Source organism: Oryctolagus cuniculus, chromosome 17 (genome assembly GCF_051225735.1).
Source record: "Oryctolagus cuniculus isolate XC-2025 breed Fujian yellow rabbit chromosome 17, ASM5122573v1, whole genome shotgun sequence".
Classification (NCBI taxonomy): Eukaryota; Metazoa; Chordata; class Mammalia; order Lagomorpha; family Leporidae; genus Oryctolagus; species Oryctolagus cuniculus.
This window is the reverse complement of record NC_142883.1, coordinates 26483663-26511302: the sequence shown is the minus strand read 5'-3', so window position 1 is coordinate 26511302 and position 27640 is coordinate 26483663. Positions and strand designations below refer to the sequence as shown.

The 27640-nt window shown below is 58.3% G+C and overlaps 1 protein-coding gene and 1 long non-coding RNA gene across 6 annotated transcripts in view; one reads left to right on the top strand and one right to left on the bottom strand.

Moving 5' to 3' along the window:
- ABCC3 (ATP binding cassette subfamily C member 3) overlaps positions 1–27640 on the bottom strand; it is a 46882-nt gene that overhangs the window by 6365 nt on the left and 12877 nt on the right. For 3 of the 5 annotated variants that reach the window (XM_089318172.1, XM_089318171.1, XM_089318173.1), the window contains exons 2-27: positions 22367–22543; positions 21990–22115; positions 21635–21772; positions 20730–20855; positions 20524–20585; positions 19705–19836; positions 18361–18552; positions 15192–15369; positions 14936–15097; positions 14350–14442; positions 12965–13402; positions 12515–12602; positions 12209–12275; positions 11858–11984; positions 11597–11773; positions 8940–9107; positions 8501–8687; positions 7499–7610; positions 7258–7411; positions 6944–7151; positions 6485–6795; positions 4722–4921; positions 4473–4599; positions 3207–3308; positions 387–533; positions 97–255 (exon numbers count right to left, since the gene is read on the bottom strand). In XM_089318172.1, coding sequence (XP_089174298.1) covers positions 97–255; positions 387–533; positions 3207–3308; positions 4473–4599; positions 4722–4921; positions 6485–6795; positions 6944–7151; positions 7258–7411; positions 7499–7610; positions 8501–8687; positions 8940–9107; positions 11597–11773; positions 11858–11984; positions 12209–12275; positions 12515–12602; positions 12965–13402; positions 14350–14442; positions 14936–15097; positions 15192–15369; positions 18361–18552; positions 19705–19836; positions 20524–20585; positions 20730–20855; positions 21635–21772; positions 21990–22115; positions 22367–22543 — 4158 coding nt within the window. Of the gene's footprint in view, positions 1–96; positions 256–386; positions 534–3206; positions 3309–4472; positions 4600–4721; positions 4922–6484; positions 6796–6943; positions 7152–7257; positions 7412–7498; positions 7611–8500; positions 8688–8939; positions 9108–11596; positions 11774–11857; positions 11985–12208; positions 12276–12514; positions 12603–12964; positions 13403–14349; positions 14443–14935; positions 15098–15191; positions 15370–18360; positions 18553–19704; positions 19837–20523; positions 20586–20729; positions 20856–21634; positions 21773–21989; positions 22116–22366; positions 22544–27640 lie in introns of those variants that run through there. The other 2 variants (XM_008271295.5, XM_089318174.1) reach the window with 2 other exon arrangements.
- On the top strand, positions 555–3941 carry LOC138846112 (uncharacterized). Its single transcript, XR_011383505.2, has 3 exons — positions 555–1903; positions 2399–2459; positions 2840–3941. It is a non-coding gene; the product is annotated as an uncharacterized LOC138846112 (long non-coding RNA).

Here is a 27640-nt window from a genome sequence, read left to right as displayed (position 1 = left end):
CAGTGTGGAAGTCTCACTCCTCACACCACACAAACAGGGGTGCGGCCTGGCCCCCTGGATCGCTGGCCAGTGTGGCTGGGCCACTCCAGGTCCTACCTGGGGGATGATGGTGAGCTGAGATCGCAGGTCGTGGAGGCCAATGTCGGCCACATTGAGGCCATCGATGCGGATCTCGCCTTCTGCTGCCTCCAGGATGCGGAACAGGCAGAGGGTCATGGACGATTTGCCGGCGCCTGTGCGGCCCACGATCCCCACCTGCGGCACAGAGGCGGGACAGTCAGGGGGCTGTGGGAGGGACTGGGAGGGACTGGGAGGGACTGGGGGGACTGGGAGGCCCCCCTAGAAGTGAGCAGACGTACACCCAGGCCCATCCATCCCACACGTACCTTCTCACCCCCGCGCACGTGGACGCTTAGCTTTTTCAGCACCAGGTCCAGGCCTGGCCGGTACCGCACAGAGTAATCACGGAACTCCACCTCCCCATGCGGGGGCCAGCCCTCAGGAGGCCGGCTGCCTTCCACCACCCAGGGGGCCTGGAGCGAGAAGACACAGGAGGCTTATCAGCAGGGGGCCTCTCAGTTCTCACCCACTGAGGTCCCTGGTGCCCGGAGGGGCTCCCCTGGACTCCCATGCCCACACAGCCTCGTCCGGATTGGCTCAGCTCTGGCCACTGAAGCCATCTGGGGAGTGAACCAGTGGATGGAAGACTTCTCTTTCTCTCTCTCCCTCTGCCTCTCCTTCTCTCTCTGTGTAACTCTGCCTTTCAAATAAATAAATTTTTTTTGGACAGGCACAGTTAGACAGTGAGAGAGACAGAGACAAAGGTCTTCCTTTTTCCGTTGGTTCACCCTCCAAGTGGCCGCTATGTCTGTCCCATTGTGGCCAGCGCACCGCGCTGATCCGAAGCCAGGAGCCAGGGGCTTCCTCCTGGTCTCCCGTGTGGGTGCAGGGCCCAAGCACTTGGGCCATCCTCCACTGCACTCCCACAGCAGAGAGCTAAACTGAAGAGGAGCAACTGGAACAGAATCTGGCGCCCCAACCAGGACAAGAACCCGGGGTGCTGGCGCCGCAGACGGAGGATTAGCCTAGTGAGCCGCGGAGCTGGCCCAAATAAATAAATACATATATCTTTAAAAAAAATCTTAACAAAACAAAACAAACAAAAAAGAGCAGGAAACACAGATGGCTGTCTTTGGGCATCCAGGAGAAGAGCAGGCTGGGGGCAGAGCTGTTCAAGAAATGGAGACAGGATCCCCCACACCAACTGGGGGAGGCTGGACTGCTGGGCCGGGAAGGGAGCCCAGCAGCCAGGCTGGGGGCACCGAGGTAGGCTCTGGACTCAGTGGAGGCAGACAGACAGGGAGCCAGCTCGGGTCCCAGAATCCAGGAGGCTCCCCAGCAGAAGGCAGCAACAAGAGCCTGAACGAGATCACAGAAAAATGCCTCCTAGCTTAGATCCAGGAAGGTCACGGGTGAGCGGCGACAGTGAAGGGTATAGAAAGCAGAGGGCAGGAGGCAGACGCCATCAAGGGTGACGACCAGGTGGGGAAGGGTGTGTGTAGACTGTGAGAGGCCAGAGCCACGCCATGACAGGCTTCTCAAAAGACAAACTGACTAGGCCCAGGATGTGCCTGATGTGAGAAGATGAAACCTGACACCGGGCAGTCTTTGGTCTCGTCAGTCCGGCAGGACCAGGTGGAGGCAACCAATAAGGTGGGCCGTCCTTGGTCCTGCAGGGCCAGGGGAAGGAAGGAATGCAGACGTAATACTTGTTTGCCTGGGAACTATAAAAACCCTGAGAACAGAGAAGGGGGTCTTGGTCTCCCAGCACTGCATTGCACGGGAGGCTGGGGCCCCAGCATGCTGGACCTACAAATGAAGTCCCTTTATTCTTTGCATTTCGGTGAGTCTCGCTGGTGCATTCTATCTGGGCAATCCAGAACACAACATAGACCAAGCCTGAAAACATGTTTCACCACCCAGGAGAGCAGAGGGAGGGCTGATTGTTGGTTGCGTGGAGATTCACCCAACAGAGGGGGAGACATTGAGGGAGCAGGCACTAGAGGGCAGCACTGAGGAAGCCAAGTCCCTGCACCAGGGCGGCAAGGATGCGAGGTGGGCTGCGCATGGAATGAGAAGGGCCGATTCTGCTGAAAAAGCAAGTAACACAAAAGCGGAAGAGGACACACAGGCAGGTGCATAGGAGTGGAGTTCATCCCGCGGAGCCTGTGATGAGCAAAGGGGAGGAGAGGAGAGGGTTTGAGGCCAGAGAAGGTTTCAAAGAGCTGTCTCTTAAAGTGGCCGTGTGTGTGCCTCTCAAGGAAGCAAAATAGAACTAATCCAGCGGCGTGTCCCCAACTTCAAGTTAAACAGAGATTCTTCCCCGGCTACATTTCAGCTGCACAAGGCAGGTGTGAAGGCAGCAGACAGGTGGACTCCGCGGGGCTGGGGTTCTGCAGGTGAGTACCCCTGACACACAGACAGGCCCAAGGGAGTGGAGAGCATTTGTGGTGGAGGAGCAGAGAGCCTAGGCTCCATGGAGGGGGAGGGGGAGGGGGAGCCAGAGGAAGTGACAGACAGAGACACGGGTGGGTGTGGGGACAGAGTGCCATGCTGGTAGGTGCGCCTTGCAACATAGGAGCTGGGAGGGGTAGGGGTGGGCCCAGAGTGGGATGCAGGACCCTGAGATCTCAGAGCTGGCCCAGCTCCTGGGTGGGAGGAGGTCTGGGGTGTGGCCTTGAGGGGAGGGGTAGAGAAAAGTCTGGACCTCCCCCCCAGGAGAGGAGAGCTCCTTTCCCCAACAAAGGACACACTCCCCCGTCTCTGCTCCTGTGCCCAGGCTGCTCTTCGGCTCCCTTCCCACTGCCTCACCTGCGCAATCTATCAAGCCTTGGACAGCCTTCGAACGTCAGCAGCTGGTCGCCCCAGCTGGCCTGGCTGCTCCCTGCCTTGTTCAGGCAGCCTGGAGCTCTCTCCATCCCTGAAGAGCCCTAAAGCAAACCGAATTGGCTCGAGGGAAAACCCTGTCTTGCTCAACTCAGTACCTGCTAGCGTGGATCCCCAGTGAATTCATCCATTCAGCTGGGGTTGAATGAGTGAATGAGGAGCCACTAAAGCAGCTGGCCCTGAGGGGCAGCGATGGCAGCCACCATGTATCCTGCCTCAGCCCTTCCAGATCGCCCTGCCCCGGCGCCCCCGGTACCCACCTCGGTCTCCGTCTTGGAGTACTCCTTGACCCTCTCCACGGCCACAATGTTGGACTCCAGGTCAGACATCATCCGTACCATCCAGTTCAGAGCCATTGTCACCTGGCCAAAGGGACCAAGTTATGGTTAAGGTGATCTCCCCACCCCTCCAACCCTGACAGTGGCATTAGAAAGAGCTGGGACTCCTTGATCGTGCCCCCGTTGAGGGGGCCCTGTCTCATCCATGGCCCAGGTGGGTCTGGGCAAGCCCACGGGGATGCTGACTGGGGCTCTGACCACAACAGGACCCCAGGCCGTGAAAATGTAGACTTAACCGAGGACCACCTCGTTCAGGGTTCCTCAGACTTTAAAACACATCAGACTGCCCAGGCTTGTTAAGTTGGAGCTGCCAGGGTCAGTACTGTGGGCAGTGGGTTAAGCTGCCAGCATCCCATATTGGAATGCCAGTTCGAGTCCCAGCTGCTCCATCTGCGGTTCATCTATGCTAATGCGCTTGGGAAGGCAGCAGAAGATGACCCAAGTGCTTGGGCCCCTGCTACCCACGTGGGAGACCTGGATGGAGCTCCAGGCTCTTGGCTCCAGTGTGGCCCAGCCACAGCCATTGTGGGTCTTTGGAGAGTGAACCAGTGGATGGAAGATCTCTGTCTCTGTCTCTCTGTCTCTGTCTCTCTCTGTATGTGTGTGTATAACTCTGCCTTTCAAATAAGTAAATAAATCTTTGTAAAAAAGACTTAATACAGTGCCTACACATCACTTCAGCCTGTGGATTCGGCATGGTACTTGACCCACAGCAAATTCAAGTTTTGCTTTTTGGAACGTTCGGGGATTTTTTCTTCTGGATATTTTTCCTCTGCAGCTGGCTGCATCTGGATGTGGGACCCACCAGACTTTCTCTGCAGGAATGAGCATCAGGTGTTTTCCAACTATACCATTTCCTGTCCCTGCACCTCTGCCAGGTTCCCCTACCTCTTGCCCAGACAGGGCAAGTTCTGTTTGTTCGCTGGGGCCAAGCTCCAAGCTCTAGCATCCAGAGAAAGAAAACTCCTCCAGGATCTTACAGCGCTTTGTGCCTCCCACCACTCAGATCGGCTGTACTCAGGTCAGCTGATGGGGCGCCTTCCACACTGCACAGCGCGTTCACACATTGTGCCTACGACTTGCGCCCATCATGAGCAGAGGGGGGACACTCAGGAGATGCTTATGACACCTGAAGAGGTGCTCCCCTGGGGGGGGGAACCCTGCCCCAGGACCCAGGCCCCTCCGCACCTGCAGGGCATAGGACACAGAAAGGCCCACCAGCCCCGGGTTCAGATTGCTCCTCCCGATGACAGCAAACAGCGCCGCGAAGAGCACGACGCAGTTCCCCACGAACTCCACTCGGATGCCCAGCCACCTGTGGGGCAGCAGAAAAGGAGGGAACGGGCAGGGGCGGGAAGGAGCCCACTAGGACCCAGCACACCAGCGAGATGGCCTGAGGCTCCTAGAGGACTTGGCGGGGCTGGGGGCCGTTCTGACCTGTTGGAGGCAATGTAGGGGTAGCAGCTCTTCTGGTTGGCGTCCACCTTCGTGTCACTGAGGACCTTGAAGTCTTGGCTGCGGCAGTAGGCCCGGATGACGCTGGTGCCAGTCACCGTCTCCGAAAAGTGGGAGTAGATGGGCGAGCGGCTGACGGACTCCAGCCGCTTCAGCTGCCGTGACGTAGCCACGTAGAAGCGCTGATGGGGGCCAGGGAGAGAGCTTGGGTCAGGGTCATGGAGCCCTCAACTCCATCCTGCCTATGCCCTAACCCATGCATGCCCTTGGGCCACCTCCCCTCTCCCAGGATGAGAACTCGCTGCCTTTCTTTCTGTTCGGTTTGCTCCACAGGGCAGGACACTTCCTCCATGAAGCCCTTCCTGGTTCTCTCTCAGCTCCTGCTCCCTCACCCTCTCTTGGGGAACCTGGATCACAGCACTCAGCTTGCGTGGTCTCTTAAGTCAAACAAATGCCCAGTTTTGCTTAGCAGTCCTTGCACTGAGTTCATAGGCCCACACTTTTACAACATGTGCAATATTAAGATCATTTTGTATCCTTTTTCTTAAAGAGCCCTTCCCTGCCTGTTCAAGCTCAGTCCCACAGTTTCCATCCCCTCTCCCCCATGGGCCCTAAGGTGGTGTAACTGCCCTGGACCAGCATGGGCCCAGCTCCCGCTGCAGCCCCCACAGCCAGTGCACAGCTCCCATCTGCCCCGCCCCACTGGGTCCCATCCTCGACGGATGGCTCCACTGCAGAGCAGCTCAGCGATGCAAAAGCCTTTTGCAGTGAGCTGCATCTGAATGTCAACTCATGTATGCTGAGACTGCACACACACACACGTGTGCAAAAAGACAGGAAGGGGGCCGGCATTGTGGCACAGCAGATAAAGCTGCCTCCTGTGACTCCTGCATCCAAGTGCTGGTTCGAGTCCTGGCTGCTCTGCTTCTGATCCAGATCCTGCTAACATGCCTGAGAAGGCAGCAAATGATGATCCGAATACTTGGGAGATCTGAATGGAGTTCCTGGCTCCTGGCTCTGGCCTGGCTCTGGCCTGGCTCTGGTCTGGCCCAGCCCTGGCTTTTATGGCCATTTGGAGAATGAACCAGCAGATGGAAGATCTCTCTCTCTTTGACTCTCCCTCTCCCCACCCACCTCTGTAACTCTGCCTTTCAAATTAATTAATTAATTTTTTTTTTAAAAAGGTGGGAAGGATACAATGTCCTAAACTGTTGACCATATTTTATTAAAAATTGGCCACAATTTGTGAGCATTGCATTTACTCTCCCACCAATCCTGTGAGATAGGTTCTACGCTTCTCCATTTACAGGTAAGGAGCACGAGTTTCAAGAGCAGTAACAGGAGGCCAGCGCTGTGGCATAGTGGGTAAAGCCACCGCCTGCAGTGCTGGCATCCCATCTGGGCACCGCTTCGAGTCCTGGCTACTCCTCTTCCAATCCAGCTCCCTGCTTATGACCTTGGAAAAGCAGTGGAGGGTGGCCCAAGAACTTGGATCTCTGCATCCATATGGGAGACCCAGAAGAAGCTCCTGGCTCTGGCTTCCAATCGGGCCAGTTCCAACCACTGTGACCATTTGAGGAGTGAACCAGAGGATGGAAGACCTTTCTCTCGGTCTCTCCTCTCTATCTGTAACTCTACCTCTCAAATAAAGAAAATCTTTAATAAAAATAAAACAAAGTGCAGTGGCTGACTCACAAAATCCAGCTGCCCCACCAGGGGCTGCACCTGCCCACGTGCCAGCGCACCTGCACGAAGGTGTAGAGGACAGCCAGGGGCACGATGACCACGGCGAAGAGCGGCGTGCTGGCCACGATGACCACGAGGGTGGAGAGGGAGTTGAACAAGGAATTGAACAGCATGAGGATGGTGGGGGCCAGAACCTCATCGATGACGTAGATGTCCTTGGAGAAGCGGTTGAGGATCCGGCCGGAGGGCGTCGTGTCGAAGAAGGACTGCGGGGAGTGCATCTTGTTGTGCAGCAGGGAGTGGTGCAGTAGGCGCGCGGCCTGCACGCCACCCACTGCCATCGTGAGTGCCGACAGCATCACCAGGAGCCCTGTTGGCACAGGCGTGGAGGGGCAGACGGGGGACAGAGGGAGGCTCCGAGTCAGGATGATGGCGTGGGGCAGGCAGCAGGGAGGAGAGGATGGAGAGATCCTGGAGCCCCTTCTGGGTTCCCCAAAACCCCCCACCCCCAGGCTCACCTTGCAGAATTCCCAAGGTAGCGTAGACGCCCAGCCGCAGGGAAGTGGTGTTCTGTCTCCCACCCATCGAGGCCTCGTTACTCCACTCGCTGAGCCACACGCTGGCCCCGATGGCGGCTGCGCTCTGGCATATGTACAGGGAGCAGATGACCAGCGTGGTGTAGGGCCCCACAGCCTTGGCATAATCCCAGAACACACTCAGCTTCACCTGCAGAGGGCAGCCGTGGGAGTCCGGGTCAGAGGTGTGTCCGCGAGCTCTGGGGCTGCTGGGGGTCTGCTCGCGCTCCCCAGCCCCTCTTGTCCACCCTCCTCACCGTGCCAGTCTCCGCCTTCTCTTCCTGGGTCAGCGCCCCGGTCGCCTTCGCCTTCGCCTCTGTCGCTTGCACCATCTTCTCGGATGAATCCAGGCGTCTCCGGGTCACGGGCCGACCCTGGCCCTCCCCATCCGAGGACATGGTGCTCATCTCTCTGTGGAGGCAGCGGGTCAGGCCGAGGGAGGGAGCAGGCCTCTGAACACGCACCTGCAGCCGCCCAGGGGGGCAGGCTGGCGCTCACCTCATGAACTGCTTGCGGACCTCGTACAGGACAGGCTCGTTGTCCGTCAGGTCGGTGTGGTTGCTGAGCGTGTCTTCGATCAGCAGCACCTCCTCATCCGCACTTTGCAAGGCTGCAGGGGCGGGGTTGGGGGGGGGCAGTGGACGGAGGTCAGCCAGCTCCCCCTGCAAGCCCCTCCTCCCTCCACCCCCCACGCCAACAAAGGGATCTGGGCGGACAGACACGAGGGAGGAAGCAAGGGACTGAAAGGGCCACAAGAAAGACATGGGTTAGACAACACGAGTCCTTGCGGGGACTGTAGAGAAGGGGACTCAAATGGAAGGTTTAGGAAGCTGGGCTCTGGACTCAGACTGGCCAGACCTAAGGCAGGCAGGGAGAAAGGGGATGACAGTGTCTACCTGTGGCATCACTACGAAGAGCAAAGGAAGGAACGCGTGCTAAGTCCTTGGCCGGAGAGAGGATGACCGCTTATACAGCAGCAGCAAAAAAGGCCCACGTGGGTCTAGGAGCCAGTCCAGAGTGTGTGGCTGGCGAGCTGGCAGTGGGCAACATGGAGGGGAGTGGGGCATCTTGTGAGCCCAGAGACACAGGAGGCACCATCGGGATAGGTCATTGCCCTCTCTAAGTGCCTGGACGTAGTAATTGTTCATGAAAGCTTGGACGATAACAAATGGTTTTACCAAGTAGTTGCACATATGCCAATTTATCTGCAGAACAGCCTTGGCACACACTCATACATAAGGGCCTGAGACCTTATCCCCTTTTGACAGATGGGAAAACTGAGGCTCTGAGGCCTGAGCTGCTGATCCAGGGCTCCCTGGTTAGGGAAGCAGAGAGAGAGGTGGGACCTGCCTACATCCAGTTTGCTTCCCCTCTGGCGATGTCTGACTGTCACATAGGTTCTTGCTAGAGCCCTGAGCCTGTCCAGAGACACCCAGAGAGCCCCGACAGGGGCCCTGATGGGAGGGTACGGGGATCAGGAGGGCCAGGGGCGGTGGGTACCGGTCCTGCTGCCCTGCTCCTCCTGGTCGTCGTCAGGGGCATAGTTGCGAAGGAAGCTGGCAAAGCTGCCGTTCTGCTGTAGCAGGGCCGAGTAGGGGCCCACCTCGGACACCTGCCCGTCAGCCAGTACAATGATGAAGTCCGTCTGTGGCAGGAAGCTGATGCCGTGTGTCACCAGCACCCGAGTCTGTGGAGAAGGCACAGGTGTGGAGCTGTGGGGTGAGCGGGAGGTGCCTGCGCTCCAGCAAGCACTCACCTGCTGCTCGGCGCAGCCTGCGCGGTGCCTGTGGGGCCTGCGTCCCATGGGGCTCCTCTGCCAACCACGCCACACTCCTGTGTCTCAAGGTTTCCCCCACCCCCACTCCACCTCCAGGTCTCACCGGAGCCCCTCAGCCTGCTCTCTCGTGGGTTCAGCTCCCCACGCCTCCTCCGGCCTCACCTTGCCGGCCAGCACACCTTCTGGCCCGATGACTTGGTCAAAGATGTGCTTGGCCACGTGGGAGTCCACGGCCGACAGCGGGTCATCCAGCAGAACGATGTCGGAGTCGCTGTAAACTGCTCGGGCCAGGCTGACCCGCTGCCGCTGGCCCCCCGAGAGGTTGATGCCCTGGGGGGAGAAGGAGGGGGTCAGACAGGCCTGGGCCCTCGTCCGCCCACCCAGGCAGACCTCTGAATGCATGGTTTGCAGGACTCCTGGTGTCCCTGTGGGGTTGAGAGGCCACAGAGGAAGGGGTGGTGGCTGGCAGAGTCCACCCAGGCGGGTGAGGCCATCCTCCTCCCTTGCTTCCCTGCCCAACCCAGGGTCCACCCACGGATGAATGGGTCAGTAAAGCTCAGTGTGTCCACCCCGCCGCCCAGGGGACCATTATTCGGCTGAGAAAGGCAGGGGATCCTGACACACGCCGCAGCGCGGATAAACCCTGAGGGCATCACGCTGAATGAAAGCAGCCCAGCACCAGAAGACAGATCTCACGCGATTCCACTCGCACGCACAAGGCCCCTAAGTGGCTCCACTCCCAGAAACAGAGCAGAGGTGGCCACCAGGGCCCGGTGGCAAGGGGGCTGGGGACTTTACTGGATATGGAGTTTCAGCTTTGCAAGATTGAAAAGGTCCAGGAGACCGGTGATGCCAACAATCTGAACACACCTGAGAATGACTAAGTGGCTGGGGTTGTGGCACAGGTTAGGTTGCCCACAGCCCCTAGTAGAGTGCTGGTTTGACAAGCCCCCGCTGCTCCACTGCAGATCCAGCTTCCTGCTCATGTGCCTGGGAAGGCAGCAGTCATGGCTCAAGCACTCGGGTTCCTGCTATGCACCTGGGAGAACTGAAGGGAGCTCCAGGTTCTTGTCTTCAGTCTGATCCAGCCCCAGCTGTTTCAGGCATTTGGGACATGAACCAGGAGATGCAAGATCTGTCTATCTGTGTCAGTCTATCTTTCAAATAAATAAATATTTTTCTAAAATTTACTAAGATGGGGCTGGCATTGTGGTACAAATTAAGCCACCATCAGTGATGCCAGCATCCCATACGGGTGCCACCACCCAGCTCCCTGCTAGTTTGCCTGGGAAAGCAGAAGATGGCCCAACCCATCTTGGGCCTTTGCCATCCATGTGGGAGACATGGATAGAATTCTAAGCTCCTGGCCTGGCCCAGCCCTGGCCACTGTGGCCACTTGAGGAATGAACTAGCAGAAAGGGAAGATCTCTGTTTCTCCCTCTCTATCTTTTAAATAAATAGATCTTTTTAAAAAATGAATAAGATGGGAGCCAGCTCTGTGGTGTAGCAGGATAAAGCCACTGCCTGCGGTGCTGGCATCTCATATGGGCACCAGTTCAAGACTTGGCTGCTCCACTTCCAATCCAGCTCTTGCTATGGCCTGGGAAAGCAGTAAAAGATGGCCCAGGTCCTTGGGCCCCTGAACCTGCATGAGAGACCTGGAAGAAGCTCCTGGCTTCAGAATGGCCCAGCTCCAGTCATCTGGGGAGTGAACTAGCAGATGGAAGACCTCCCTCTCTCTATAATTCTGCCTTTCAAATAAAAAAAAATCTTTATAAAAAATGTCTAAGATGGTACACGTTATGTGAATTTTACCACAATTAAAAATTAAGTAAAATCGAAACTTTTACCAATGCCCCATCTTTAGAATGAAAGCCAAAATTCGAACCAAAGTCTTCAAGGCTCTCCCCCAGTATCACAACTTCTGATTGCACCAAAGTACATAAGAGTGCACACCCAGGTGCACCTGTTCTTCTTGACTCACTCCTCCCACTGCTTTCTGTGGCTCTGGTGAAAGCCACAGCCTTCCAACGAACTCAATGAACTGCAAGGCCCTCGCTGACCTGGCTGCCTGGTCACCTGTCTGGTCTCATTTCCTCCCCTGGCCCCTTGGTCACCATGCTCCAGATACACAAGTCCTTGCTGGCCTTCCAGTGCCCAACTCCTGCCCCACGGGCTTTGGCTCCCCGTGCTCTCTGCTGCCCTGCCCCTCCCTGAGCTCCATGGCTCCTAGACATGGCTCCCTAAGACAGGACTTTCTCCCTCTTCTAGTTCAGGTCTCCCACCTCAGTGAGGCTTGCAAGCCACCCAGACAATGCCGCTCTCGCTCTCGCTGGGTGTGCATTCCTCACTCCTGCTCTCCTTTGGCATTTCTAACAGAGCATCTATTTGACTTCTTTCTCTTGCTAATGGTCTCATTCCCCTACTGAGATGTAAGGTAGAAGGCGGCAGAGATTTCAGCCAGGTGCACTCACTACTACATAAGATTGTCTGACACAGAGCAGAGGCTTAATCAAAATCGGGTGGATGGATGGACGGTTGGTGGGTCGGTTCGTTGGAAGGAAGAGAAGATGGCTGGCTGGCTGGCTGGCTGATGAACTCATCGTCCTAAATAATGCTTTTCCCTGCACAAAATGCTCTGGCCCCAGAGCATCCCACAGCCTCTGTCTGTCCTTGAGTTGGCCTCTCCTGGTGATAGCTGCTTCCCCAGCAGGTGGCGAAGCGCATGCAGCTACGTGCATGTATGACTGAATGAATAACAGTCTACAAGCTGGGCCATGTGTGCTGGCTCCTCAGGGATGGGAGGGGGCCCCCCATACCTTTTCTCCGATCTCCGTCTGGTCCCCACCAGGCAGCACCTCCAGGTCGGCGAGCAGGGCACAGGCCTCCAGAGTCCGGTGGTAGCGTTTGGGGTCCATGGGCCGGCCGAAAAGCACGTTTTCCTGAAGTGTGCAGTTCTGGATCCAGGCCTGCTGGGGCACGTAGGCCACGGAGCCCTGGCCATGGGAAAAGTTGACCTTGAGGCTTCCGCGAGGACTGGTCAAGCCCCACGCCTTCCCCAGGGGCCCCTGCCTTCTCACCTTCACAGACACCTTGCCTTCCAGCTTCTCCATCTCTCCCAGTAGGGCGCACACCAGCGAGGACTTCCCGCAGCCCACAGGCCCCACCACGGCCACCAGCGCCCCTTTTGGGATCTGGATGTCTAAGCTGGGGGCAAGCAGCACCAGTCAGAGCCAAGGATCAGGTTCGCACCCTTCGCTCCACCTGGAGACCCAAGCCCCCTCCCTTGCAAGCAGCACCCTGGCACGACGAGGTCCACCTGCAGTCCAGGTCTGACACCGGGGTTGTGGGGCGGGGGCGGGGCATTCTGTGATTAACCTGGCCTTCAGCCCAGCTGGGGCAGCTGAGATGGGAAGGGGAAAAGCTGGCACCTGTGCAGGATGGGTGGCAGGTCCTGGGCCCAGGTGAAGGTACCACTGTGGACGGTGATGGCATAGCCTGGGGGGACCAAGGTGCACAGGGTCAGGGAGCCCAGGGGACTGGCAGGAAGCCCAGGCCTGGGGGAGGGGAGTCCTGGGGGAAGTTCATGGGCTCCGGAAGAGAGGGGAAGGCGGGGAGCCAAAGTAGATGTGAAAAGAGGAAGAAGAAAAGAGGTCACGAGAAGGGTCTTAGCATATCAGAGGGTGCATTGGAGCAGGGCTTGGGGCCAGGGCCGCCCAGCGAGGGCATCTGTGGACCTGGGGAGATGAGCTTTCTCTCCACACACTGGGGGTCAAGTTCATCTTGGGTCAGGAAATGCTGGATCCGTTTCAGAGACACGCTGGTCTGCAGGAAAGGCGTGAGTCAGCCCCAAGATCAGCTCGTCTCATGGCCCCACCCTCTTACCCTGGCTGGGTCCCCCACAGAGGGCACAGACCCCAGTGCTGGGGTCCCCTCCCATGACCGACTCTTTCGTGGCTGCCACTGCCCTAAGATAAGGTCCAGGTCGGTAAGATGAGGCTGTCTCCAGCTCTCAGGCTCTGAGACCTCAGCGGGCCTCCTGGGACTCCCAGCGACCTCATTCAAACACGAACCACCCTCTGTCATGCCACACGGCCCCCAGAGGTTGGGATAGTTCTCCGTCATCATCGCCCGGCCTGGCGAGCTGCCCCGACTCCCGCAGAAGCCCCAGCCCTGGCCCAGGTTACCTGAGTCAGGTTGCTGATGAGCTGGGGCAGCATGTTGAGGGGCACCTTTAAGATATTGAACAAGGACACGGACACGAAGGCCTTCTCGGCATCCAGCACGTTGTTCTCGTCCACGCACACGTACACTCCGAGGGTTATCAGGGTCACCTGGGCGGCACGGGGCGTGGGCGTCAGGGGGCAGTCTGCTGGGCGCCAGCCACAGCAGGGGAGCCCAGCCACGGCACAGAGCCTCACCAGGAAGGGGGTGCAGACCCAGATGAAGTTGGAGAGGGCCTGCAGGTAGGCCGACTTGCGCAGCAGCTGGAGCTCGTTCTGCCTGATGTCTTCTACTTGCTTCAGGAAGCTGGGCTCCCAGGCGTACAGCTTCAGCACCTTGATGCCACCCAGGATCTCGCTCATCAGCTTGATGCGCGAGTCCTTGAACTTCATTTGCTCCACCTGTGCGGCAGAACGCGCAGCCCTGGTGCACCTGCTCCTCTTCACAGAGTCTCTGCCCAGGCTGGGGGGCTCAGGCCTTCTGCACATTCTCAGGTGCGGCCCCTCCACACCGCTTACCAGCTTTTTTCACGCCTCCCGGCAGGGCCTGTACTAAACCTCAGCCCCCTCCCCTGTATTCCTTTTGTTCCCAAAGCCACCGCTTCACAGGGATGTCCCCCCAAAGAGATCAGGAGCTCCCCGAGGGGCTGGCCGGTTCATTTCTCTTTCTCCCCCCAGGATGGCAAGCAGATAATGCACTCATTCAATGCCTATTGATTGAGCACCTGCTGTGGGCTAGGCCACGTGCTGGCCACGAAGGGTGTGGTGAGCAGCAGTTCAGACCAGGGCCCCACCTCCGTCCCACTGCCGGGGGTACAGATCAGAAGTGATGATCCGAGCAAATGCTTCAGGATAAACCCTTGTGCCTGCTCTGAGGGGAAACAGGGCACTGTGGGAGGACATGGGTGGGGGCTCTAGGTACCCAGAGCTTGGTGGTTTGGAGAAAAGAAAGGGCAGACTGGTGGATGCTTGGCTACACTGTGGGGATGTGGGCCTGCAAGGTGAGCAGGTGGCTGGTGGTGGTCCTAGGAAGTCTGTCATTTTTTTCTAGGTGCAGTTAATGGACTGAGTGGCTCACTATTTGCACTTAGGATAGTCTAGTGGGAAAGGTTCTCTTTGGCACAGAAGATGTGGGGTTGAGTCCCAGCTGTGCTTCACTCTGGATGGCCTTAACCTCTCTGGGCCTCGTTCCACAGCCACCAGATGAGTGTGGTGAAGGCAGAGTGAGCTAAGGCTTGTATATGTGGCTTGGAGTAAGCCACATGGTAGAGAGGTGCCCAGGCTAGTGAACACCCTCCCCCAGACACCTGGGCCTGTGCCCCACGCAGTGCACCTCTGAGAGCACCCACCTGGAAAGCACGCATCTTCATGGCCACACCTCCATTGAGTGGGATCAGCAAGACCATGAGGGCAACTCCAGCCAGGACGGAGGGACCCAGGATCTGCAGAAGCACAGGTAGATGGTGAGACAGGTGGATAGCTAACCAACACCCAGAGCCAGAAGCCACCAAACAAACAGAGCCCCATGGAAACATGGGGATGGGCCAGAAGCAAAGAATGGCAGTTGATCAAACAGATGGAGACAGAATGATGACATTGCAGAGGCCCCTAGCCACCAGATTACAACAACAGGACAAACAAGAGGCACAGAAGTGTGACCAGACACACAGGGAGGCAAATACAGTGACAGCCAGCGTCACATCCACCCTGCCCCCAAGGCCCTCGCTTCCCTGGGCTCCTGTGGGAAGAGCGATGGCAGAGGCAGAAAGACGCAGGTGCACACCCTAGCAACCTTCAAGGCTTGTTTCCCCTTGCCAATGGCTGAGAAACTCTTGTGCCCATTACACAGCCCCCCTGCTGACCCAGAATTACCCTCTCTTGTACTTTTGCAGTAAGGCCGGAGGAAGGGGGCAGAGGTCAGGGGTCAAGGGTCACCTGCCAGAGGAAGTAGATTGCCAGGATGACCTGCAGGGGTGCTGACCACAGCAGGTTGAGGAAGGGTGAAACGTCCATGAAGCGCTGGGCGTCCACTGACATGAGGTTGACCATTTCTCCCACTGTGGACTCACGTTTCACAGAATTGGTGATGACCAGCGCCTGCAGGTGGATAGACAGCAGGGAATGGACTGGACCCAGAGCCTCTCCCAGCTGCCCAGGGCCGGCCCCTCCCCCATGGCCAACTCCAGCCCACCTTCCTGTAGATGACGCCGATGATGCCGGTGCGGAGCCTCAGGGCCGTCACAAAGATGCAGTGGTAGTACTGGTGCAGGATCAGCGTCTGCGTCACGGAGCACAGGAACATCAGCCCGGCCACCAGGAAGCCCCACCAGGCGGGGGCCTCGGGGTTGGAGATGAACCTGATCAGGATGCTGCCGGAGGAGGGGAGAGGCATGAGGGCGGGCAGCGCCCCTCACCCCCCACCTGCTGTCCCCAGCTTCCACCCTCAGCTCTGCTGCACTCCCCCCCCCCCCCAGCCCGGCTCCTACAATCTCTGAGCGGGGGCCGCTGGCCCTCCACACCTCCACCACACAGTCCTTGCTGCCAACCCCTTCTGTCACCTGGCCACCACCAGCCACACCTGCTTACCTCCCTCACCTCCATGAACCAGGTGGCAGGAGGAAATTGGCTAGACTCTGCCCCTCCCCTTCCTAAGCTGCCCAGGGCTCTAGGATCTACCATCCAAGGCTTACGGGGACCCCGTCACCCCTCGAATCCGTCCTTCCCACATCAGTGGTCCCCAGTGTTTGTGGTGACCCTGTCTGCCTCCTCCACCGTGGCCTCTTCCAACCCTCTTCTTTCTTTCTGGCCTATCTCACTCCCACTGCCTGCTCCTGGCGGCTCCCGGTCCTCCCACTTAGCCACCCGCTGAGAACCCCCTGCCACCCACATCCTTTCCTCCAAACATCTGCCCCTGAAGCAAAGGACAAGGCAGGCCCTGCTCTGTACCCCAGCCCAGATCCCACCTGCTCCAGCAGGAATGTGCCCCTCACTGCTCCTCCCTCAGCGTGAGCCCCTATTGTTCATCTCCACTGGCGGCTCTGTCATCTATGGGCATGGCTACATCTCTTCACATTGGGACAAATGTCCCCCTGTCCCCATGGAGCCCCCCAGCCAGCATCACAGCCAGGCCTCCCCTTCTGTTAGGGGTTGTCTCCTTAAAAAGTACATTCTAGCCCTGGCATCTCGTTTGGAAATAGGATCCTCGCAGTTGTACTCGGTGTCACCTTGGGGGAGGATGGGCCCACTCTGGTGATAGGTGTCTTATATAAGAAAGAAGGGCTGGAGCTGTGGCACAGTAGGTTAAGCCTCTGCCTGCAGCGCCGGCATCCCATATGGGTGCCAGTTTGGATGCCAGCTGCTCCACTTCCATTCCAGCTCCCTGCTAATGGACTGGGAGAACAGAAGAAGACCCAAGCGCTTAGGCCCCTGCACCCATATGGGAGACCTGGAAGAAGCTCCTGACTCCTGGCTACGGGTCAGCCCAGCTCTGGCTGTTGTGGCCATTTGGGGGATTAAAGTCCTCTCTCTCTGTCACTCCTTCTGTCGTAACTCTGCCTCTCAGATAAATAAATAAATCTTTTAAGAGAGAGAGAGAAAGCAGAGGGAGATTAGCACACAAAGGCTCTCCTACAGATGCACACACAGAGGAGAAAGCCCTGTGACTCAGGAGGCAGAGGTCAGGGTGATGCATGTGCAAGTTGGAACACCCAGACCTGCCAGCCACTTCCAGGATCTGGGAGACAGGCGTGGGCAGAGCCTCAGCCAGAGCCAGGTCTGCCAACACCTTGACTGTGGACTTCTGGCGCCAGAACTGGGAGGGAAGAAATGTCTGCAGTTCCAGGCCACCCAGTCCATGGTCATTGGCGAGGGTGCACCTCTCTGGACAAGTCTCTAGTATTCCACGTCTCTGGCTCTCTGCAGCCCCCACTCTGGGCCCTTGCGCTCTGTCCAGGCCTCTCTTCTCTGCAAAGTGGGTAACCATCCCCAAGGTGCCTTTCACAGGCTCTGTATGATCGCCAAGTCCCCTCCCGGAGGCCACTCTCCCCCCAGGAAGCGATCTCTGTGCTGTGCTCCCAGTCCCAGGCTCTTTTCCCAGCTCTGGTTCCTCGGAGTCCAGCCTCGTGCTTGTCCCTGGGAACCACCCCCAGCCTTTCCTACACAGGCTCCCTAGGGGGACCAAGCCAAGGACCCCTAAGAATGTGCCCTCCAGAAAGCCAGGAGCCCTCCTTGGACAGCCCACCAGCACCTCTGGCCCAACACAGCCAGGGCTCAACTCACCTCATGCCACCTTCCCAAGCCCCTCCCTGCTCTGAGCACCTCACCCTACAGTCACCTAGGTGCCCTGACTCCTCCCTCTGGCTGGCATGCGCATCCACTACCCGCATAGCTTCTGAACCTTCATCTCCCTCCCTCCCTCCCAGACTTTCACCTGACCTGCTTGGCCCACTTCCCACTGCCCTGCCCACTCTGCCCACTTTCCGCTGCCCTCCCGCGTGCTGCTGGACGACCATGAAAAGCAAACCAGATGCCCCTCCCTGGCTTCCAGGTTCCAAGGATATCCTCGGCTCTCCCTCCCTGGCGTCCTCTTCCTGCCCCTCCCTCCCTCACCCCTTCTCTAGCATGAACAACACCTGGCCGTCCTGAGTCATGCTGTCTCAGGCCTTTGTCACCGGGCTTGGGCTGCACTTTCCCCTGCTGCTTTGCCTACTGGGCCTCCAAACTTGATAACCTCCTGAGCTGCCCAGTGACCCCTGCTGGCCCCGGCTGGTTCCCTCGCCCCTCCTGGGGCTTTCCAGACACCTGAGCACCCCTCTGCCCCCTGGATCCCGACTGATCCGCACGCTGGTTCTCCCAAGGTTATTTCTGTGTCATTGGTGTCTAGCACTATTCCAGGCTGTTCTTCCCACCCTCTCACTGGGGAGCTCCTTGAAGTCCAGGCCATGGGAGGGACAGGTGATACAGCCTGTGGGTGGTGGCCAGGGCACTGTAGCCGGAGCTCAGAGCCCGGGACTCAGATCCGACTCCATTTCTACCAGCTGTGTGCCCTTGGTCAAGTCCCCTCTGGCTTTCTGCTTTCCCATCTGTGAAATGGGAGGAGGACCACCTTTGTAAAGGTTTGCTGCCAGCTTTCCAGAGAAAAAGCTTGGTGACGCCTCCTCCACAGTGCCTGGAGCACTGACTGGTTCCCAGCTGATGGGAGCAGCAGGGGAACGGGGAAACTGAGGTAGAGAGACCATGCCATTCGCCAAGGGCCCCGTGAAGGGGAGAGACAGCCTCTGTGGCTCCCAATCGGGCTTCTGGTCGCTCTATGTTCCCCTCATCCAGGCCAGCCCTCGGCCCAGGGAGGAGTGTGCAGACACCTGAGCAGTTGCGGGTTGGTGAAGTTCAGCAGGTCCTGGATCAGCTTGAAGAAGGTGCTGATGAGGAAGGTGGGGCCGAAGGTGACCAGCAGGGCCCGTAGGAAGGACGGCTCCCGGGCCTGGGGCCGGCCGCTCAGCAGTCCCACGGCCTCTCCCGCCACTTTCTTCCCAGATGCTGCTGCAGCCGTGTGTCTGCTCCAGGGAGGGAGAAACAGCAGGCAGGAATGGGCACCTGGGCCCCCCTGCCCCTACTGGAAGCCAAGGAGGGGGAAGTGGGGGAGGGGGAGAGGAAGAGGTGGGGCAGTGGGAGGAGGGAGCTGATTTCTGGGCTCTTGGAACTCCCAGTTGACTCTGTCTGCAGGTGGCCAGGCATCCCCCACAAGGAGTCTAAACCCCTGCTGTCCCAGCCTCTGGTCTCTCCCTGTCTCCCCCTCCCCCGCGCCCCCCCCCCCCGGGGGGGGTTGGTTCTGGGTATGAGGCTGTGAGGAGAGGGGAGATAGGGTGTGGGACAGGGCAGGGAGTGGGTGAGGTGGCTTGGAGGGACAGAGATAGTGTGGCAGGCCTTCCCTGAGCCTGCAAGCCATGGAAGCCAAGGTACTGCTTGCTACCCATGCCCCAGGCCTTGGTCCCTCCCACAGCTGGGCATGATCAGGGCTCTGAGCTGAACCAGCTTCCAGCTCCTAGGCCTATGCATGTGGATGGGAGAGAAGAGGGCTCTGTCCTGGGGTCAGAGGGACTCAGGCCTGACTCTCCGGGCCGGACAGCTGGCCAGAGCCAGGCACATGGGTTCTCCAGGGGGAGGCTGCCAGAGGGAAGGTCCCTGGGCAGGAGAATCACTGAGCCACCGCCTCTGGCTACATCCGGACAAGAGGCAGGACTGAAGGGGGCCAAGGGAAGTTTCTGGAATCTGCCCTTTATAATAGGCAGGGTAGTGTAGAGGGAAGAGCAGGACCTGTGGGGCCAGGCAGCTGGGTGCAGATTCCAGCTCTGTCGCACCTGCTAAGGGCCGTGGGGCACGCCACTAAACCTCTGTGCCTCGGGGTCCCTGCCCATAACGCAGGGACAATAGGACCCGCACTGTAGGCTGGTGAGGGGTTAGACGAGGTGATCGACATGCTAAGGACTGGCCTTGGGATACAGTAAGTGCTGCGGAGGCGTCCTGGCCCTGCCCAGACCCAGGCTTCCAGGCAGGAGTCCCAAGGTCACCAAGGAATCTCCTGCACCTGCTCGCCTCCCCCTCCTCTGCAGGTGATCACCCCAGGCCCAGCAGCGTCCCCTGCAGGAGACCTTGGGCCTAGAGGCACAGGGGGAGTGAGTGGCATCGGGGCACGGGGAAGGCCTCACCGCGCAGCCTGCTTTTGCTGCTGCTCCCACGCCTGGAGCAGCCTCTGCACCACCATCTGGGAGCGGTCGTCCTCGTTCAGGGACCAGAGATCCTGCTCCTCCAGGGGCCGCCGGTAGCCGAGGATGACCAGCCTGGGTGGGGAGGTGGGCACAGCCCCCACAGAGGGTCAGAGTGCGGCAGCCGGAGCTGGGGTGAGTGTTTGCAGGGCCCCAGGCTCTCCCCAGAGGAGGCTCTCCCTGGGGTGCTGTGGTCTATGGCGCTGTCTCCCTTACTCCCGAACTCAACTCCTGCCTCCTCCCTCCTGACTTCCTACCTCTGGCCCCTCCCGCCCAGGGGTCCCACCTCCCCCCAAGCCCTGGAGGGAAACTCCATGCCACCCGGGTCCTGGGCCAGGACCAGGCACGATGGATGCAGCCCTGGCTTCAGATGCTTCCTCAGGGCAATGTGGTTAATGAGTTGTCACCCAGGTCACAGACACAATTATCCTGCTCAAGTCGCTCTGAGGGATAGCCAGGGAGATAGATGACAAGCAGCAAGCTCAGCCCGGATGGAAGGTTCAGAGCTCACTGTGATCTCTCCTTGCAGCCCCTGGGCCAGATGCAGCCTGGGAGTGGAACGGGCCAGGGCCCTGCCCCCAGCTCACCGGCTCACACACAGCTCCCAGCTCCATGTCCACTGGGATGGGCGTATGGGACGGGGTGGGGGGTGCCAGCCAGGCCCTGCTGCTCAGGTTCTGATGCTATGGCTCACTCCCTTCCTCTCTCTCACCCCCTACCTCCCTCCCGCTCTGGCCCAGGCTGGAGGAAAAGCCCACTCACTTTGTGAACCACCAGAAAGACAGGCGGGAGAGGAAGCCAGCACTGCCCTCTGGGCAGGGGTTCTAGAAGGTGAGAGAATGGAACGGGGGAATCAGGAGCGCCCACCACCCCCTCACTCCTCAAGCCCCAGGTTACCTCCCCTCGGAAGGATCTGGAAGGGATGGGGGTTGCCGGTGAGGGCTGGGCTGGGGAGTGAGCAAACTCACGGGGTCCGTGTTCTTGGGGGAGAAGAAAGGCGGCTTCTCCCTGAAGCAGGACAGGATGAGCGCTGACAGGACCAGCGCGAAGTAGATGTAGAAGGTGGAGAAACGGAAGGTGTCTGAGATGGCGCCCTGTGGGGGATGGGGTAGGGGAGTGTGCGAAGCCAGCCCGGCCAGCAGCCCCTGTCCTGTGGGTCTCTGGGCATCAGGCTCCTCTGAGGTCCCCAGCCAGGGGATTCTGAGCTCGGGGACAGTGCATGGGGTTGTGGTTGATGAGGACTTGCCCTGTGCCAGGCGTGAGGCCAGCACCCCACCCCTGATACCGTGTCTCACCCAGGCACAACCTGGTGCCAAGGGGGTTGTGGTGCCCATTCTGCAACTGAACAATGCCCCAAAGAGCCAGAGTAAGCACCCGGTTGAGAGCCTGGGCTCCAAGTTACTCTGCAGGGTAGCGCCAAGATTGGCCCCCGGCACTCCACCCCTCCCCCTCGCCCCGTCCCCGCCCCAAGGCCAAGAAGAAGGCCAGGGAGGAAGAAAGCAGACAACACTGACAGTGGGCCATCCAGCTGGTCAGAATGGTACACGCGTGTCTGCACACACATGCTTGTGACACGAACCTGACACACATCAGACAGTGCACCTGGTGGAGGTGGCACAGAGCAGCCCTGAACTCCCACAAGTGTCCAACAGTGGCAGTGTCTTTGCCCCATCCCCTGTGCCACATTGGTCCCCCATCTGCCGCCTGCTTCCGGCCAGAGATATAGCAAGCGAGGAACAAGGAGAAAAGGCCTGAACCGAGAGGAGCAGGCAGGGGCGGTAGGGAGGGGTCTGGGACCAGGCAATGGCCTTGAGCCCTGAAGTCGCCCCTGGACAGGTCTGGGTCTGGCAGGTTCCCCTCCTCCTTTCCTTACCTCTGCCATTGCTGCGAGGATCTTGGAGCGGAAGGGGATGATGGCACAGACCACGCACAGGAACCAGAAGATGATGAGGACCCCCGAGGACTGCACACCCCGCAGCCGCTCGTACTGGATCAGCAGGGTGGCCAGCAGCTGCGCAGGGAGGGCGGGCGGGCCCGGCCCAGCCAGAGAACACACATCTGGACCTGCCTCCATGCGGCCCTGCCCGCGCATGCCCAGGTGTGTCTGGGGTAGCTGTGTCCTCTTCCCACCCCCGAGGTGTCCAGCTGACTCCTCAGGGCCCCCCGCCACCCCACCACTGCTCACCAGAGACCTCCCCCTACCCAGCTTCCCCGGGCCCCACACTGACCATGGTGACCCCCACCACTAGGGGGGTGACGAAGAAGACAGGGGCAGGGGCCTGGTCATGCACCAGGCCATGGAAGGAGTAGAAGAGATCCGCCCAGGAGACACACCACAGCAGGACACCCAGGGCCTGTGAATGGGGCATGGGTTGCAGGGACGGCCCCTGCTGGGGAGCGGTCTATGCTCCCGAAGCCGGGAGACCTGTCCCAGCCTGGCCCTGAGGGCTGGGAGGTACTACCTCAGCATGAGCCAGAGCTGCAGGGCCGGTGAGGCTGGGGAACCTGGCTGTGGAGGATGGCAGGCTCCCAGAGACTCTACAGAAGCAGGATCCCCCAGGTCCCGGCCCCCCACCCCCCCGGAGGACAGCCCTGCGCCCCTGACCGTCTTAAGCCTGCACAGGCGGGAGAGGACGATGTAGCCATGATGGTGGTGCCGCAGGTAGAGCAGGTAGCAGGGCAGCGCGGCCCACAGGTAGATGCAGGGGACCCAGGCCAGCAGGGAGTTCTGGAAGCATGGAGTGAGGTCCGGGTTGTCCGTGTGCACAGACAGGTTGGAGTCCTGGGGACAGAGAGAACCATGCAGGCTGTGGCAGCCTCCTGAAGAAAGGCCCCTCCTGAGGCTGGGCCAGGGAGCTGCTCCATCAGAGACTGGGGCAAGGGCTGGAGAAGGCGAGACCCTGAGAGCCCGGGAGCCCCCCCAACACACACCCCCACGGAGGCCGCAGCTAATTGAAGGGTAATGCAGACACAATAAATGCACAAGTCCATGAGCTTGACAGTGGTCTGCAAACCATTGCCACAATAAACATGGAGAGTAAGTCCCTGTGGTCCCCCAAGTGCCCCCAGGCCCCTTTGCTGCCCTCAGGGCTCCTCTGTGCCATTCTAGAGTCCCACTTTTTTAAGAAAAAAACTGTAATTTTTATTTTACCCAGGTGACACCAGCATGCAGTTGAGAAGTCCGGGTCCTCCTTAGGCCTCTCCCAGGAGGGGCCAGCAGTGTCCCTGAGCCTTGGCTGCCTCTGCCTTCTACAGGGGGTGGCCCCATCCTGCTACACCCACCCCATTGGGCAGCCACAATCAAGGGGAAGTGGGCAGATTGTCACACATCTCTAGGTTGAGGGTGACCAACCATCCCCCTGAAACTCAAAGCCCAGCGGCCGGGGAAACCCTCACCCCCGGGGTGGATGGGCACCTGGCACCCGGCCTTGGGACAGAAACCTAACTACACTGATGAGCTTTTTGGGAAAGAGATGAGGGACTAAATCAATTAATCAGCACATATTTTACTAACATCGCTTCCCCCAAAGCCACCGAAGTACTAATGTTTTTTGAATTCCTTCTTGCAAAGCCTTAGATGTTTTTCACAGAAAATAGAACCAAGGAGCAAGGAAAAGCACCCACGATCCTATCCCCCTGGAGACAACCATGACCCGAGGCTGCGCCCCGCTAACTGGCAGAGTAACTGGCGCAGGAACTGGTCAGCACGGAAGCCTGATTTTCCTTTTGTCTGGTCTGTCGGTTTGGTTTGATTTCTCTCTTTCAGTGGGTGGGGAGGTCTCAGTGTTTGGGAGGGGGCGGGGCGCTGGGAAGCGGGTCATTCAAGGCAGCCTCCTCAGCTGGTGGCCTAGTGGTGTTTGCTGTGGGATGGATTTAGGTCTGGGGGCTGGGGATCCACCCCTCAGGGGGCAGACTTTGACTTCTCTGCCCACAATGATTGGCTGGTCTGGGGTTGGGGGCGGGGGAGTGGTGGACGGGGCTTGGAGGGGCCCTGAGAGGGGGTGGGAAGCAGCCTGGGTGTCTAACCTCACCTTACACTGCACCCCCCCCATCCAGCCACTGCCTTCAGCCCTCCCCCATCCCTCCCTGCTACAGCCCTCCAGCACCTGAGCGTTTCCAGACAACAGATGGACCCCTTTCAGCTCTCTCCGCTCTGCTCTCCTGTGCCAGCAATCACCCCTCCACCTGCTTTCTACCTCCCAGGGAGGTGTTGATGTCTTGTCTGCCGCTGTCCTCACCTCTTCTCTGTCCTTGGGGTTTGCATCTTTTTTTTTTTTTTTTAAATTTAAAGATTGACTTACTTATTTGAAAGGCAGAGACAGAGAGAGAGAGAGATCTTCTATCCTCTAGTTCACTCCCCAAATGCCTGCAACAACCAGGGCTGGACCAGGCTGAAGGCAGGAGCCAGGAACTCCATCTGGGTCTCCCCCATAGGTGGCAGGAACTCAAATACTTGGGCTAGCACCTGCTGCCTCCCAGCTACATTAATGGGGAATCAGACTGGAAATAGACGTGAGACTCAGCCCGGGCATTCTGTTATGGGATACAGGTGTCCCAAACAGCAGCAGCTCAACCCACCGCTTTCCCAGGTCTGCATCTTTCATTCCCTACGTCCTTAGAATGGAAACTCGGGGAGGACTGCAGCTAAAGGGCCGTGTTCAAGCGACAATCGGCTCCTGTCAGCTCCCGTGCAGGGTCTCCCCCGCAGCAGCGCCTTCCCCAGCCTCGTCAGCTACTCTCTGTGTCCCACCCTGTGGGCCCGGCCCTGGTTCTGGCCTTGGCCCCCGACTCTCTCTCCCACTGTTGCTTCCAGATTGCACCAAGAAGCGCCAGACCCCCATGCACAGCTCAGATCACCTCCTGAGCCTCAGATCCACTTCCTGCTGCCTCTCAGGTGGTCTCCACCACGCATCTTCAACAGCTCTCAAAACCAGCTCCCCCCCCCCCCCCCGACACGACCAGCCCTGGCCCTGCCCTGGTTCGGCCTGCCAAGGGTATCAGTGCTCTCCCTCCATCCGGATGCCCGGGAGGGCCCCGGGTCCCATTGCTTCCTCGAGGAGGCACAGCAGCCTTGAGGAGTTCAAACCCTGGCTTCACTTCTTTTAAGCTGTGTGATCTTGGGCAAGGGGCTTCACCTGTTATTTTTCAAGGCCTTAGACTCTTGAAGAGTACCCATGGGGGTGGGTGTTCAGCAGTAGTTGTTAAAAATTGCTGCTCAGGGGAGATGGGAGGGGTGCAAGTGGGAGGGAAATTATGGGGGGGGGAGCCAACGTAATCCATAAACCGTACTTTGGAAATTTATATTTACTAAATAATAAAAAAAAAGAGCCTAGGGTGATTACTGACCCCCTAAACAAGAGTGTCAATTTGTTAAGTCAACAACAGGAGTCACTGTGCACTTACTCCTCATGTAGAATCTTTGTCCTTAATGTGTTGTACAATGTGAATTAATGCTGTAACTAGTACTCACACAGTATTTTACACTTTGTGTTTCTGTGTGGGTGCAAACTGTTGAAATCTTTACTTAATATATACTAACTCAATCTTCTGTATATAAAGATAATTGAAAATGAATCTTGATGTGAATGGAAGGGGAGAGGGAGCGGGAGATGGGAGGGTTGCGGGTGGGAGGGAAGTTTTGGGGGGGAAGCCATTGTAATCCATAAGTTGTACTTTGGAAATTTATATTTATTAAATAAAGGTTAAAAAATGCTATGACAAAAAAAAATTGCTGCTCAGGACACCTGCATCCCACATCGGAATGCCTGGGTCAAGTCCCAGCTCCTCCGCTTCTGATCCAGCTTCCTGCTAATGTGCACCCTGGGAGGCAGCAGGAACTTGGGTCCTGACCCACATGTGGGAGACCCAGATTGAGATCCTGCTCCTGGCTCCAGCCTTGCCCTTCCGTGGCTGTTGAGGGCATTTGGGGAGTGGACCAGTAGATGGAATATCGGTGTCTGTCTCTCAAAAAGAAAAAAAAAAAAAAAGAAAAGAAAATTTTAAAGAACCCGGAACATGTTAAAAATAAGATTCCCAAGGCACAGGGCCCGTGTTGTGATGCAGTGGATTAAGCCACGTCTTGTGACGCTGGTGTCCCATATCAGCACCAGTTCCAGTCCTGGCTGTCCGCTTTCAAGCTGGTTCCCTGCTAATGTGCCTGGGAAAGCAGTGGAAGATGGCCTGAGGGCTCGGGCACCTGCAGCCACTGGGAGGCCCGGAGGAGCTCCTGGCTCCTGGCTTCAGCCTGGCCCAGCCCTGGTTGTTGAGGGCATTTGAGGAGTGAACCAGAGAAACAGATTCTCATTCTCTCTCTCTCTCTCTCTGTTACTAGGCCTTTCTGATTGAAAAAAAAAAAAAAGACTTCCAAGTCTTATCATGACTTAAAAAGGAATGGTAACATTGTCTATAACATTTCCCACCTGGTCCCCTGACCTGGCCCCTTGGGCCATCAAACCAGCCCAGGCCCTCACCTCTTGGAGAGCAAGCCACAAGACGCTAGTCTCTTCCCTGCCAGTGCCCAGAGGTCCAGACTCCCTGGGCATGGCTCCTCAGTCTCTGCTGGCTCCTTCTCTCACTGTGGGCCTGGCCCAGGGCTCAGCTCTTGCTCCTCTCAGCCTGCTCCTGGCAGTCTCCCCCCAGCCTCGTACACCCCATCATCCTCACACCAGCGGCCTCCAAGGGGATCTTTGCAGCACCCCCTCCTGGTTCCCCAGCTGCTGCCTTGATGTCTCCCCTCCACCTGCCCTGCAGTGTCCCTGCCCGGCCAGCCACTGGCCTCCTTGCTGTCCCTGAACACAGGAGACACATTCCTGCCCCAGGACTTTTGCACTTGCTGGCACACACATCCTCAAGTCTTTCTTTCTCTGTGAGGCCTGCCCCTGCATAACATTGCCCCTGCCCTCACATCCACATTCCCAATCCGCTCACCTTTCTCTTGTCTACAGCACTTGTCATCCAATAGCTGTATAATCATTTATCGTGTTTCCGCTCATCTCTGCCTGCTGACAGGTCAGATCCTTGAAGGAAAGAACCTTCATTTCCTTGATTTCATTGCTTAGAATGCGGCCTGGCCCAGAGTGAGTGCTCACAAAAAAGCTTACTGAAGTTGAATATTTTTCAATGAATGAATGAAACGATGATGTTCTACCCTCCCTCTAAACCCCTAGTGGCTCCCTATTGCCTAGAAGACAGAGTTCAAACGTCTTACAGTGGCATTCAAAGCCCCTGGCTGGCCCGACGAGATCTACCGATATGAACTGCTGCACTAGCTGTGTGCTGTACCGGAACACCAGAGAAAGGCGAGGGGTCACAGCACGCACCTCGTCCTTATCTGACCATCTCAGAACAACTTCCAGAGGTGGGTACGTGGGCGGGACAGCATCAGGCTCAAGTTACAGAAGGCAAAGCGAGCTGAGCCTTCTTGGGCAACAGGTTCCAGGACACCTGGCAGTGTGGTGCGGCCCAGGTGTGTGGGGTTTCTCCCCACCCCATGCTGCCTAAACCTGCAGAGGCGAACACAGCCTCCTCTCCAGCACCAGAGCCTTGAGGGCCCCGTGCCCTGCTCTGGTGCTTCTGTCCAGCCCTCAGCACAGACCCAGGTGTGCAGGAACACCGTGCGGGAGGGCGGGAGCTCAAGCGGGAGGGCAGGACATGAGTTGCTGTGTGCTGGGCAGGCAAGGAATGGCCACGAGATGAACCCGGCCCGATGCAGAGGACCCAATGGGGCTCTGTCCCTCCTGAGCCCTGTGACCACGGGTGGCTCCTTTATGCCACTGAACTCAGTCTCCACGTGCAGGTAATGGGAGTAGCACGGGCATCCGAGGCACCTCCCCTCCCAGGAAACTCCTCGACTTTAACAGGGCAACATGGCGGGAAGCCC